Source organism: Trachurus trachurus (genome assembly GCF_905171665.1).
Source record: "Trachurus trachurus genome assembly, chromosome: 10".
Classification (NCBI taxonomy): domain Eukaryota; kingdom Metazoa; phylum Chordata; class Actinopteri; order Carangiformes; family Carangidae; genus Trachurus; species Trachurus trachurus.
In genome coordinates this window covers 13,560,634-13,576,389 of record NC_139894.1, presented here as the reverse complement: position 1 = coordinate 13,576,389, position 15,756 = coordinate 13,560,634, and the positions used below count along the sequence as shown (strand labels likewise).

Here is a 15,756-nt window from a genome sequence, read left to right as displayed (position 1 = left end):
AGATTACCAAGTAAAATAGGGTAGCCCAGCTCACGTCAAACCAAAACTCAAGTATAGATGACACAAAGTATTTTATTTTTTGCTTTAACTGTAAACTGAAAATATTATGTTTTGCCTATTGAGATATTAAACCCATAGATGTATTTTATATGGATCTTAACACAGTTTTTATACGTGCAACACACTGAGCAAAGAAACTGGAAAAAAAGACAGCCAAGCTGAGACACCCGAGGATTTCTCTGCCACTAAATGAGAAAATAAGAGGGTTGTAATTTTCTGTAAGTTGGCATCTCACTTCATGTCAGTGGATTAAGAAATTAATGAAAAGTGGCTAGTCAATCTGACACTTCTAAATTAAGAAGCGTGTATCCAAATGACAAAATTAAAAGAGGGAGAATGAAGTAGAGGATAAATAATTGGCTGGGGAAATTTTGACAGAAAGAGAAGTGGAAAACATGGCAGATGAGGAGAAAGAGAGTGGAAACAGAGTATGCAGCGGACGCTCCAGGCAATGCCATCTGTGGGCAGATCTGCAAAGGCTGCATGCCACACACCTGTGTGGGACTGCCTGGGAGATAAGGCCCTCAGCACAATGGCCCTGTGGCCACCTGTGCTGCCAAACAGGTGCACAGCCCAGCCAATTAAACTATTAGACAAACACAGGCCTCTGGGAGCAAATTAGCAGGCTGCCCAAACATCACAGGAAAAACAAAAAGCAATGGTAAGCACTGTGAAGACCAAAACACTTTTATGATGAGACTTTCATTTCATGTGTGTAGATTTGAATGTGTTGCTTAATGAAGCAATGCAGTGGTTTTGATTTAGATTATCACAAATATCCATAAACGGTGCCTTTGTTTAAACACTGATCACAAAATTTGTGATTTCATATGAATGGCTTTAAAACTGCCACATTGCTTTGAGGATCATGTATCCAAATGACACCAATGTTTCTTGAGTGATCAATACATGACACATTCAAAGACAACATTAGACACAGAGGTTGGGATAAATGTAAGTAGAACCTCTGCATCCAGTTGTTGTTGTTGTTGCTGACTTGATGTTACTAATCATGTATAACTACTACAGTAATTTACCTTAAACAGTTGGTTATTTTTATCATATCACACTCTTGTAAATTGCCATCATGAACTAAAATGTTGACTGTCATACACAAGAGCCTGGATTTATTTTGGTCAGTGAAACAGAAAATTATATATTTTTGTAAATCACTGTTCTGTGTGATACAATGCACTATTGTAAGGGTGGTTACTTCAATGTAAAGAGAGCCATCTGAGATTAAATGGCTCAAAAATATATATTTAACCTCCTGCAGAGACATGATTGTTCTGCTACATCAGGTACATATTAGGTTATTTTACTCCTGAATCAAACTGAGTTTAGCAGCAGATATTTATTTATCCAAATTTTAGGCCATTGAGAACTGAATTTATCCAAACTGTTTAAGTCCTAAGGAAATTGATTAGTCCCAAGTCCTAATGAATTTCCAAAATACCAATTTTTAAAGTTTTTAAATATGATTATTATTATGGATTAAAACAAGCTTGAATACACTGCTATGCTCTGTCTCTACTTCATGGTTATTTTCAGTATAAGATAACATACCGTACAAAGGTTACATTATCATAGTGGAATCAGAGGAGTAGCAAACCGAATGTGGAATTCCTGTGTGTTGTGATCCATGACAATTAAGTGCATTCATATTAATTAGGAGTAACCTTATCCATGCTTCAAGAAAATAATCTGTCCTTTTACCCCGGAGAGAAAAATGAAAACTTGGAAGATGAGTAGGAGACTTGTGTGCTCCTGAGCACACACACCTGAAGGTGGCTTTCTCACTGGTCGAACCTGGCCATCTGTGGGAGGCAACTCCTCCATAAAGCAATGGTCCATTACATGACGGTCAAAGGTTCAGCCATTTGAAAATACCCATAGGGCAAGCCTGGCCTCTCTTACAGCCCCTCGGCACCAGTTGGCCTTTCTGAGTGGAAAGGCTGACTTGACTCCCCACAGCTTGTTGGAGACGGGAGAGACCGACTTCACAGCTCTGCCATCACTCCAGGGATAATTACTTAGCTAATCAGCTATTCAACAAGCTACACATATGAAATAAGCTGTATGTAAAATGAATTTGTGTTTAGCACACTATAACCCTATCCATGGCTACTTTGTGTATCTATAAATAGCTTATGTCACCTTGTTTACCAACCAAATAGCTTTGTATCCTTCAAGGCAGCACATCAATCTGATTGAGTATTAAGATTGAGGATTAAGTTTTATTTGGAAGCAGGGAAATAATATGAGTAAAATTGTCCAGGATATGTACCTCACTCATTAAGCATCTTTTCAGGAAAATACCGTATACATATCAGTAAGGGCCCCCACTTGCTGGCAATGCTCTAAATTCTTCATTGCCCAGCCTTGATTGTTGACATGGCAGGTTGGGTCCATTCATGCTGTTGATGCCTAAATCAACTGCCTGTGTCCCTCAAGAGAAATCCAGATTTACGAGACACAGTTAGGTGGTCCAGCTGTTCATTTTTAGGAAACCTGTGTCCACTGCAGCCTCAGACTTTTGTTCATGGCTGACAGGAGTACAACTCAAGGTGGGCCTCTGCTGTTGAAGCCCATCGACCTCACAGTTTGACATGTCCTTCATTCTGAGAAGCAACTGTAAAGGGTGGTGGTGGTGGTGGTGGATACCACAGCCTTTCTGTCTATCAGGTTGTATTGACTGGTCATTCTCTTCTGACCTCTCAGAAGATGATGTTTGCCTTTGCAGATATGCAAGTCACTTATTGTTTTTGTTTTTCTTTGGTAGTTTGTTTTGTTTTTTCCCTTACAATTTTGAGTAAAAACTCTACAGACTTCCATGCATGAAAATCCCAGGAGATCAGGAATACTACCCTGACTGAAACCAAGAATTCTGCAACGGTCAACGGCGCTGAGATCATATTACTTGAAGGCCATGACTAGTGATTTGAACTGCACCCCTGACCCATGATCGGCTGATTGGATGAATGAATGAAAAACGGGTGTTCCTAATTATGATATGTGAAAATATGAATGGATGGTTGAGCATCTATTACTGTAGTAAATGTGCAGGATTTTAGCATGGAAACACAATGCTACTTCTTCTCTTCCAAATTGCTGAATGCAGGGATGCAGCAGTAATGCTGCTAATGGCACACAGATTAAATAAAAGCTTCTCTGGGGCCATGCTGGCAGATCCTTTCTCTGTACCCAGAGTTAACATAAAAAAGTATTCAACTTATCCAATGACCATTTAATATGCACCATTCACTGATTTACATTAAAAACATCTCAACAGTGGGATGGTAAATAATTTACAGGATCTGCTGTCACTACGGGTTCTGCAGCACTAGTGGGACCAAATTAAAATTGAAGTGTTCATTTACAGGAGAGAATAGAGGATTTGGGTAACAAGAAGAGACCGAGATGGAAAAATCTGTGAGGCCCTGTGATGAATGGCTCAAGTACCAATCAAAGCTCAATGGGACAGAGCTGACAAAATTGTTTTTATATACATTCATAGCCTATTAAAGAGAAAAGGTGCAGGCACTGGCCATTTTTCGCTGAATAGATTGGAGGCAGGTTGTACAAATTACACCGAGGACACACTGCCTTCGTTGCGTGACGGCTACCTTGCTTAACTGCTGCGACTCCCATAGAGCTACATGCTTGTTAAGGTCTCAAAATGTCTGGCTTTCTCACATGGACAACAAGACTTTCTATCTATTAGAGCTTAATGGACAAAGTCACTCTCAGCGACCATAAGCTTGTGCTCGTTTGGTCAGCTACACCATTCACCATTTAAAAGTTATGTTGTGTATTTTCTTTTTGTCAGACAGACCTAGCTGATAAATCCACCTAGGCGGCTGGATGGATCTTTAAGATGGCATTTAGGTTCAAAACACACTGCATGCCACTGCATGCTTCAAGTGCTTGCGTTAGTGGGTAACCTACCAACCAACAAAGTGGCAGACTTCTGTAATGTGTTCATCCGGGGACAATCTCAAAGTGTTTCCATTTACAGCACACTCAACATAATTTCATGATTTCTTGATTAAATGAAGTGAATGAGTGAAAATACTGATGCATCTTGTATTATTCTACCAGTGAATGGTAACACTTTATAATAAGTACACACTATTAAGCATTAATAAATACTGAATTCTTCATTTGTAATGCATGACTACTAACCCTAATGTAGTCTATAAATACAGGTAGTGCTTATCAGTGATAAGTAAAACATTTTTAACTGTGTTTATAAACTATATTGAGTATTCATGTGTTATAAATGATGAATTCAGTATTTAATGCTTAACTAATGCTTAATAGTGAGTACTTATTTTGTGAATGAATCCAAAAAGTATTGTACAGAGCACAGTTTGCAGTGTATGGAAAAACAAAAGTTTGAGTTACCTGACAGGGTTACTGGTGAGAGACACTCTGAGGGACTCCAGGCAATTGAGCAACTTTTCTTCCGTGATGCCAGAACGCAGCTCATGGACATATTCTTGGGATGAAAGTGTACACTCATGCTTGCTGTTCCTTAGTCCACCCTGAAAACAAAATAGCATCAACACAGTTACTAGAGTACCATCACACACTGTGATTTCAACAATATGGTAATGTGATGACACATTACATTACATTGCAATACATTAAGTCAGATAAATAAGAACACAGAGGATAATACCATGGAGAGGATTCAATATTTTTTGTTGTATATCTTGTGTTCTCAGTAGGTGTAGTCAATTGATCAATACTGAGTAGTGTGAATCACTTCATACAAAGCTGCTGGTCATAAAACATGGCCAAAATAGCTCTTTTTCTCAATCAGCCAAGACTCTAATGAAGGACTATACTTGAAGAGAGCCAAACACGATGCTCTACATGATATCTACAGCAGCTGCTGCTTGGAGTAAATGGATTCTTGTGTATAATCTCTGCAAAGGGCACGAGGGACATGCCGCTACACTGATGCTTACACAATGGGACTACCTATTGGCAGCCATACACACTGACACCGCAGCAGGGAAACACATTTACACACTCACTCAGCACACAGTGAAGTCAACATAGTATATTACACTGAGCTACAGCTCGGTGTAATGTGTCGATGCAGTCCACCCAGTCAACATAAATCCAAATGAAGAAGATTTGCACGTGATTCATTTTACTAAATCATCTCTACTTCCTGTACAAACTCCAAGAACAAATGTGTGTTAAATCAGTAAATTACAAAATGAAACACGTTTCAGTAGGTGTCTCAGTCCAGGCACCATACAAAACAAAATACGGATACATTCTGTAGCAACAAGCTAACATATGGCTGAACCAGAGTGCAAGGCATCCTCTTCACAGTGTTCATTCCTGGAATGCTGGTTCCACACAAAGTGAGCTGTGCTAATAAGCAGTTTGGAAAGTAATAAGATAGCTCATTTATCTGGAGAAAAGAGGCCTGCTGCTCTCCTGCAATGCACAGTCAACATGAAAGAGACTGTTTTTATGTTTGAAAATAGCGGAGGCAGTCTAACGACAGCAAGATATTGATATTTCTGATAATCTGAATTCTGATCATTCGTGTATGCCAAGGTCCTGTTTTGTTTTTCTGATAAGGACATTGCATATTTATTTCATAAAAGCTGACAATAAATGACATTCCTAAACTTCCAGGAACAATACTGCCTACCCTAAGCAGAAAGGTGCCATTTCCAACCAGTGTTATAATTGTTCTTCATGAGTAGAACATATTTTCTAGTGAAAGAGTAGGTGTATCATTTTTTTTCTTGACAATGGTTTTAAACATGTTTCCTCTGTTTTATATTAACTTCTCCAAAAAAAGAAAGTAACATCTCAACAAAGTTAAAACTGAGGGTGTACTTTCACATAATTGTCGAGTTTTCCACACTGTAGATTGATTTTGGAGTAAATCCATTTTCTGTGTTTCTGTCTTTTCTCCGTCTTTCTCTGCTTGATCTATACAAACACTTATGCCATTCATCTTTTTCTCAAGCACTGTTGGGTGAATGTGGGGGAGTGACTGGCTTAGCTTTTATCTGACTGTAAGTAGTTATTAGGCCATAGGGAGAGGTGAGAATCCCTCTCATTACTATCAACATTTTTCAACTATTACCTACCACAGAATGCTTTGCCACACCTTTGTGCCTAACACTACATTAATGCTTTTGAGAATGAATGGCTACACACTCAAAAATTGAAAAATAACGATATAAAAAAACAGATATGCACTATGATAAACTTCAATTAGATGAGAAAAGGAGAAAGATAGATACCCCAGACATGAAAAAGTAAGATGAGATATAGGGTGCCTGACTTTGCAAAAGATTCATACCAAGGTTCAACTTCAACAGTGATGTAATACCGTCTTTATAGTCGGTTAAACAATAACAATAACATTTTTCTGCTTAAGTAGGTACTTTTAAAAAATCAATGTGCTTTTAATCATTAAGGGGTAAACCGTACTGTTTTTAAACAGACACTTGAAATCAGTTCACAAAGAGGAGTTTGTGTCATTTGCTTGACTCACTTTTGAACAACATACGCAAGAATTTTTATCTGAAAGTCAATTAACTGTGTGTGTCTCCCAGCATCTACCAGAACACAGTTTCTTTCTTCAGACTCTGAATTGTGGAGCCACAGTCTTTCTTCTTCATTTGATATGGTACGTGTTAAAGTGATTAATATTTTAAATCTCAGCCTAATAATTTTCCAGCATCTCAGGAAAAGGACTCTCAGTATGTTCAAACAAGGGTTACAAACAACAAATACCACAAGCTCATACAGGAATAAAGCATACTGTGGTCAACGGTGGACTAATATAATGAAAGTATACCAATGTGATACTGTGCCTATAAGAAAGCATGCAGTCAATCAACAGCCTGCAGACTGGAACTGGGGAACAAAATATTTGCTTGCAGGCTATTGATTTATATACATAAATATTGGTACACAACGTAATAATCACCCACTTAACTACTTTGTGTTCAGGGTTCATAGTGCTCTGTCTAAAACACTTCCAAAGTCTGAGTGTTTCATCAAAAGAAAAGTGATTATGAGACTGGGGTACCATTTTATTAAAAAAATAATAATAATAAAAAAAAAAAATATCGTTGAAGCCCTGACTTTGATTGTTGTCAATACATTTTCAGGAAGAGTCTAGATAAGGGGTCTTGGGCAGTGCAGTGCAAATGTGTCTGGACCATTGGGCAGCTACACTGATGTCCTTCTGCATAAAAGCACTCATTAATTTACAACACCTAGAATGAGCCAGCAGACCCTCCAGGGGGATCCTTCCCTGTTGAGGAGGCGGCTGAAGTTACAGTTTTCATTATGTAACACAGCTGACCCTCACTGGGACCTACAGAAGACCTGGGACCGGAACATTTTAAACACCTGAACAGTGCATCACACGTGTCTGATCAAAACATGCAAGGAATTCAGAATAAATGTAAACCCTACATGAATGTTCATTGTCCTCCAAAATATTGACAACAATTGGCATTTACATTCTCAGGCTGAGGAACAATCCTTGTTGTTCCACCATTACAACAGTCAAATCAACAACTATTCAACAAACTTTTTGCTGTAGAGAGGCTAGGGTTTTTTTTTATTATCATTATTTTTTAAGCACTCCTGTCTGCAGTGGATCACTTTAGATGAAAAACAAATGCTAAAGGAAAAGTGTGGATAGACCATGGAGAGGTAATATGTCAGCACTGCACTGAATAAAGCTTAAAAGATAATGGCAGATGATTTAACAGTAGTGGTTTCATCCAAGTCTTCACACCCACCACCTGACATTTTGGTCAAGACTTCCGTGATTCTCTACTTTGTCAAGTACACGCTTTCAGTGAGAGTAAGGAATCAAGCTCAAAACACCACTGATAAAACTTTCACCCTCAACAGTAAATATATACACTCTTGGCAAACTAATCCAGAACAAACTAAATGTTGATGCAAACAGAACAAGAGCATAATGTACCTATAGTGTCTGACAACACTAAAAATGCTGCTCACATCACTGAGCTTCCATTTTCGGATATGGCTGATTAGGCGACTACATTTTCAGAACATTACTTCCTCAGTAATACATCAGGCAGTGAGAGAGAAACAAATCACCCACTTTTTATTTATCTCCTTACCTCTCAGTTGTTCCCAGCAGGCATAGCGCTATGTCCAGAAAGGCTAGAGCTCTGGTTTCACCGCATGCTCTGACCTCTGGAAACCGAAGACACTGACCATAAACTGCTTTTTCATGACCCTAGCCCAAATCAATGGAATCCTTTGGGATAATATCAACATTACACCACCACCACACTGGCAGCTGGGAAACAATCTGAGGAGAGGGGAGGGGGCTTTACCTGCTGGCTACATGGGTATTGGCTATTTTCTCTTCAGGCTTACAAAAATGGTCAAAAAGAAACCCCGGTGAATGTGTGTATGGGTAATATGTGGTGAAGTCGTGATGTAAAAAAGGCAGAGGGGATATGAGGGGAGATAGAAAATGTAGGGTATAGATACAAAAAGAGAGAGAAAGAGTATGGGGGAGAAAGGGCAGGGCAGAGAGATAAAGCATCATGAGACACTGCAACCTCAACAGTAGAGGACGGACACAGCCTTTTGACCAGAGCCTAGAGCCTCATCTCCTGCCGCTTATTGAATCCCCTATTTGTCGATAACAGTATTTCCTGCCAAAGAAAATAGTGCTAGGAGCAATTACTTCAGCGAGCCTGTCAATTTCATTTTGGGAGGTTAAGGGAGCATTGAGGCTCATTCCCTCCTCCTCCATCACCTCTGTTTCCCTTTTTTTTTATGCCATCGGGAGTGACAGAGTGTTGTGCATTCTATCGAGGGCAGGGCAGGGAAACAATGCCAAGGCGGCTGCACCACCACATGTCATCTTCACCTGTAATGAGCCCATAACTAGCTGGCAGCTTCCTCAGTGCCCAGTGCTCGGCACACTCAGGCAGACTGATAGATACATTATTCAGCTTCATTGTCAGCTTCCTGGAAAACCACATGGCGGCAATGTGTCTGGCCTGGAAGCTTGTACTGGGAGAGAGCATGAATGCCTTGCTGTCTCGCTGTCTTGGACACATGCGCATAGTAGGCCTATATATAATTTTCTAAAACAAGGTTCCCCCATGTCTCTGTTGTCTCACAGCCTTGTGTGATGAAGAGTTACAATTAGCAAGTGACGGTAAAACAGAAGAGAACACATATCTTTAGTCATGTCTCTGGAAGTCATCACAGCATGAGATTAATGTACGACAATACAAAGGTTTCTATTGGCGACAAGTCATCCAAAGCTTTGTGTCTGAATTTGTGCACACTTCCTTCTCTCATAGCAAAATTAAATCAAACACTAAATACTAATGTGAATGACATGATTCATTGCAGCACTGTATGGTATTGAAACAGATGTCACTGAACGCCACCACTCCAACTGACTGTTTTAATTTGACAAAGTGATAATGTTCAACAACTTTCTCATGAGTTTGTGCATAGATGCCTTATCAGATAACTAACATCGCCAACAACCTGCAGACTAAACTTACAAAAATAACTACATGTGGGGGAGAGTGATATGCAAGAACATGTTCTGAACACCTGATGATCTGACTGTGATATATCTGACAGACAAAAAGGTATACAATGCAGACTTTGACTGAAAAGCCATGTAAAACTAACATATAATGTCCACAACACTGTCCTTTCTGCAATATTTTGGGATCTATAGCTTTCCTCCTGGTATAAGATAGGGCACCACCACACACTTGAAAAAACCACTGACAAAAAGTTATGGAATAATAAGGAATCTAATTACTCCTTCTCTGTGTGTAATTAATGAAAATTACTAGAGCACCCTACTGCTCTTTGTAAAAAATAATACAGATACAATCTGAGCAATTAGTGAATATCATGCTGTATGGTTGCCACATTATAACTTAATTTCCTGCTCATTAACAGTTAGTAGATTAGTTGAGAGCATAGATAGCATCGCAATGAGTAAAAGACAGTCTACAGACAGGTAGATCCAGATATCATATCCCTCTCTTTTAATATGGCTTCTGAACAATGCTGTCAACACAACTGCACAAGGAAAGAAGGTCTGCGTACAAAAAACACAAACATATGAGAGATGTTATATAAATGAGCAATCTTACATTTAACACAATCTAAAGTTTGGCATGAGTCTGTGGCAGCAATGGTAAAGGTCAACGCAACACGGATCAGTTGAGATGCTGGTTGGCTGGACAATGAGTTTTCCCTAGCCCTACTTAAAGGACAGAGTCCTGCTGCCGGCAGATAAGACATTTCATCTCGCCACCAGGGCGCAGGGCTCCCAGCTCAGTGGGGGATTTCCCAACAGACCATGTGGCCAAGCATTTCACCCCTTTTCCTCCTCCCCCATCTCCAATTCAGTCTCTTAACTTCTTCCCTTTTCCTTATTCTTTTCCTATCTGTCTGTCCCTGTCTTTCGCTCACTCTATACCGAGGTGTTTTTCAACCCTGGGTGACAGCAACGAAGGAATACGTGTATATATCTGTACACACTGGGGGCTTTTTCTTCTTGCTATATTTGTTTTCCCTCTGTATCTTCTGCTTGTCCTGGCCAAAAAAAAAAAACATACAAACAGCTTTATTCTCTCATGTCTGGGTAACTACAACTCACTGATAACACAGACGTAATTAGGCCTACAACATTCTCTCAATAATCAGGGCAGTGGCATTACGTCTTGTGTCCAGACAAGACAAGCTCACCACAACAGAGCGGCAGACTGAGGCAAGAAAAAAAAACAAAGAAAAAACAAAAGAAACAATTAGGTATTAGGCTGGAAACAGCTTGAAAATAGTACTGCAGGGTTCACTTTCTAACAAACACTGGGCGGTGGACAAGGGATTGTTTTCTATGTGTGTGTGTGTGTGTGTGTGTGTGTGTGTGTGTGTGTGTGGATTCCCAAGGTCTGGAGGAAGAGCACCCGGTGACAACAGCAACCACAAAACCTGAGGATATTAATAGATTACGGTCCCTTTTTTTCATACACAAAGATGCCCACAAGAGTTTGTACCTGTTCAATTACAAGCAGGGATATGGTGCTGTGTGTGTGTGTGTTTGTGTATTTGTGTGTTTGTGTGTGTATGCATTAATGCATTGAAAGGTCAGATGAATGAAAAATGACACAGCTCGACCATGGGGCTGAATTGATATGAGATTTATTTATTCAGAACTAGAAATTAGACAGGATGTGTTCCAGTAGGCCCATGTCCTTATAAATTGGTTTTAAACTTTCAAACAAAACTGCAGAGACCAAGCCTCCCTTTGCCTAGGATGTGTTCTTCGTGCAGTTGTAGATAAATGATGCTTCAGTGGTTATGGAAAATGCCTTACATGACATAAAAAACATACAATGGCAATGTTGAGCAACAAATTAAAATTCCTCCTGCACCATCAGCAACTACACAAGGAGAGCTGAATAGAAGACATTTTATTTTTGTCAGAGGCTGCATCACAAAGAATACAAATCTTTATAAATATGTCCTCGTGCTTTTTTTTCATGATGCAAGACACATCCAATGTTATTATATATATTACGATATGAAAATTATTCAACAAAGACATTCCTAACAGCATTGTGTTATGTGACAATTGTTTGGTAAGTGGGGCAATAACAACGGAAAATATTTATCTTTCTTCTTGGGCACTTTTGCCGCAACCTTACTTAAATCCTGCCAAAGTCAAAGCAGAAGTCAGTTCAAGGTTAACCTGTTTGTGATACTTCCACCTTGACCTTTACCAAATTAACAACAAGGGTGATTGTTTTTACCTCACCTCCTCCTTTTCTCTTTCACACTTTTAACTTTAGCCTGACCCACGCAAGACAGTTCAAGCTTTGGGGATAAAAAAAAAAAAACACACCTAACACATCCGTCCTCTGTGCCCCAGATGTGCACAAGGGAAAGGCGCCGTCAGCAAGCTCACTTGGCTTTAATCCTACTGAAAGCTGACCTGCAATATGCCATCACCAGTGTTTCAAATAGTCACTGAATGACGTCCATGAACAACGGGAAATTCAGTCAGGGAGAGCTGGATTTCTTATCATCGCATGACCTTAGGTGTGAAAAAAAAACAAAAGTGAAGTGAAGTGACTCAGTGAAGTGAGGTTAAAATCGAAACCAGTATACTTGTTGGCTAAGTGAAACTGAACCTCTACAAACACTCACTAAAAGTCTGGAGACAACAAATGGAGCCAAGCAACTGAACCATTGTAAACCTTTTAAACTGAGGAGCCTGGATGATAGAATTTAAATGCTTCTGTGTCAAAAAGGAGGATCAAGAATCAATGAAACAAGATCTTGAACACTGCAGGAAAACATTCAGCAAAGACTGAATTTTGCTGTCAATGAGATGGGAAAAGAAAGAATAAAAAGTAACAACCTGCTATACTTAACAACCTGAGTAAATGATAATCAAATGAAAATCAGACATAGAGACAGAAGAGAGAGGGCTGGTGTATACTGTAGCGATGAAAAAAATAAATACATTCATAAAATCTCTAGGCACATCAAAGTACCCTATTAGAAACATCTATATCTGTGAAACAGACACTGAGTAAAGCAGAGAACATGTATTGAGATAGATTATTGCTGCAGCAACCAATCATATATTTTCTTCAAATCTCAATGTCAAATTGAGAGGATTCCAAGGAGGTTTTGCTTTGTGTAGATGATTGAAATGAATGGGTAAATGAGGGTAGTGGGCAGCTGCTCACAACTGCCACAACCAGACAAAGCTCAAGGTAAAGTGGGTATGGTTTTGGAGCTCCTATTCTACACTGCTTACAAAAAAGGGAGAATTTAGGCCCTAGAACCACATGATTACTTTGGCCTTGCTTATTGATTCCCACAAATCTGTAGCACAAAACCTATTTCCACACATTCCCACACCCTCCACTCACTTAACAATGACAAAATGTATACATTTAACTGAAAAAAAGTGACTTCAACACGTTCAGTGTTTCATTCTTGGTGCAAAGTTTGCACCCTTTGTTCAAACATTTTCCTCTCGCACATGATCCTGTTTTGATTCAAGCTCTGACAGCCTGTTCAAGGCAGGTACAGTATGTTGCACAATTGTTGTCTGTGTAAAGAGCCGGCATGTAAACAAGCAAAGCCGGCCCAGTGAGAGGTCTTCATTTATAGCATTATAGCGGGGTCTCTGTTTAAAACAGGCATCAGAGTGTGCACAGAGAGCAGGGGCTATTCACAGACAGGTCCGTTGTTAATGTGTTTGTGGGAGAGAAGGAGCGGGGCAAGGTCCAGATCTGATCGCCTGCTACACTCCTCCTCCATACTGAATGAAAAAAAGAAATAGCTGCACATGTCAATGAACCGAACGACACACACGACCTGAACCGAGACAGTTCGAACCGAACGTTTTCAGAAACCGTTCCATCTCTAGTGTGTGTGTGTCTGTGTGTAAAAAGATACCAATATGGTTTTACTTCCATATTCGTATACAGCACACTTGTATGTCTATGATTGCACATGTACCTTTTTTGGGGTTATGTTTGTGTGTGGTGTAGAATATTCTTCTAAGCAGCTCTCCCTGTGCTTTGCAGGACTCATGTCTGCACTGAATTTCAATGACACCTCTATAAAGATAGGAGCAGATGTCAGCCAGCTCGCTGAAAGTCAGGTAGAAGAGAGTGGAAAAAGTAGAGTGAGTACAACTGAGTGCATAGAAATCTTGAGTTGTGTATCAGTTTGTTGCAGTGTAATACAAGAGTTAAATTTACTGAAAAAAACATATAATGAGAGAAAATATGTCTTTCAGTGTGAAAACAAGTTTACTGCATCACACTAACAGATGGCTGATGGACAGGTTTTTTGGAAATAAAATCATTATAGGGATTTTTTTTTTCCCTCAACGCAACCAAAATGAGCTATTGCACAAATCATCAAAACTGCTTTCACGCAGCACAGCACTGCAACGATTCACCAATCAATTCAAGGTTATCAGGTGACTCACATTTGTCCCAGAGGTTCCACAAATTCACCAAATTCACAAAAACATCAAGTATCTTTTATGTGCATGAGGTGAGAAAGTCATAAAATTTCCAGAGTTTCTAAGTGACGACAAGAGAAGAAAACTTGAAAGACATGCCGAGCCATCTCGCATGCTCCCAGTGTCATGGCAGAGGAGGTTAAACAAGTGAGCTATTAAGCAGGAAAAGTCACACAGGATCTAATTTAGGTTTTCACCGTGGTCTCTGCTGCATTGATTGCAATGTGAAGGCCTAATGAACTCTGTACTCTGTGCTCTTGTTTCCAGCTCTGGGAGCTTGGATATGAAACCAAGCGCTGCAACTGCCAACTAAAAGTTTGGAGGAGGACTACATAAAAGGTTTCAACACAGGGAAATAATGCTGAAATAATGAATAAATGAGCAAGTGTACTGTTGCTGATTTCTAATGTGTGTCCTGTTGAGTGTGCCTTGGTCTTGCTTTGCTGACCTTCTCCATAAGAGACTAACCTTGATAAATCATACATAGGGCAAGCACACTATTGGGTCAAAAGGTTCGGGTCAGACTGATGTTCTTCTTTGTGAGTTGTTTTCCCCAGTTATGCGGCTGAATAACAATCCCAGTTCCTACAATAAACAAGACTTCAATTACCTTTTGTTGACTCAAAAAGCTGCAAGAGATTGAGTCTGTGGACACGATGCAACACATCATGAGCAGAAGCAGCAACCACTGAGAGAAATGGGTTTGAGTCATTCAGTGCTCTATTGAGGGATTGAGAGCAATAAGACCAAAGCATATTACATCACATCACTTAGACACTTCTGAATAGTTTATACACACCAGCCAAAAATACACACACTCTCTAGTTAAGTTTCACATAGAGGCAATTGGTGGTCTAGTTAGACAATTAATTGCAGATGCATAGGGTAAATTTGGTTTGCTACGTACCAGTGAAACACCCCACTTAAAATCACAGGTACTAGTTCACGTCCAGCGACCCTTGTATATAGTTGTATACGCAGTTCTCGTTATTTTATTAACTACAAAAGCAACATGACAAGTATTGGTGGTTATAGACTGGCTTTACCTTCCCCTGTTTGTTTGTTTGTTTGTTTGTTGTAGGTCTGCCTCTACTGCGTCCACCTCACCATAGTGACAGGTCACTTTGTATCTTCAAGATCTACAGTGCACAGAGCATGCTGCTGGCCAGAGCCTGGCCTCTGCTTGTGTATCTGCCATTCCTACCAAAGTTCCAAACTCTCTCTTTGTGTCCTCAAGGCCAGCCCCTTATAGGAGCATAATGTACATACACATGCACAATTTAGGCATGTGGTTCATACGACTAACTGGGATGCATTTTGGACTGTTTTTTTTTTTTTTGTGCTCTTTTTGCTGTATGTTGTCATACAGGTGCCCCAGAACCCTACATGACCCAAGGTCACAGTATTGTGTCTCCAGTTATTGAAGGAGGATGTATCTAGTTTTACTTATTCAACCTGTGGAGACCTGTGAGAAGCATAATAAAGGTTACACAATTAAAAGCCTAATTTTAAGTTTTAGGAGAGCTCCCTAACCTTCTCTGTCACTTCTTGACTTACTGACTTTGCGGATGCAGAATGAGAGTACTTATAAAGCTTGTACCAGGCAAAGGTTGGTG

The 15,756-nt window shown here is 39.7% G+C and overlaps 1 protein-coding gene across 4 annotated transcripts in view; it reads right to left on the bottom strand.

Annotated features, from left to right (window-relative positions):
* The window catches only part of diaph2 (diaphanous-related formin 2), a 346,642-nt gene that overhangs the window by 250,606 nt on the left and 80,280 nt on the right, over window positions 1-15,756 (bottom strand). For all 4 annotated transcript variants that reach the window (XM_083980784.1, XM_083980786.1, XM_083980787.1 and 1 more), the window contains one exon: window positions 4,468-4,607. In XM_083980784.1, the coding sequence (XP_083836910.1) occupies window positions 4,468-4,607 (140 nt within the window). The remainder of the gene's footprint in view (window positions 1-4,467; window positions 4,608-15,756) is intronic.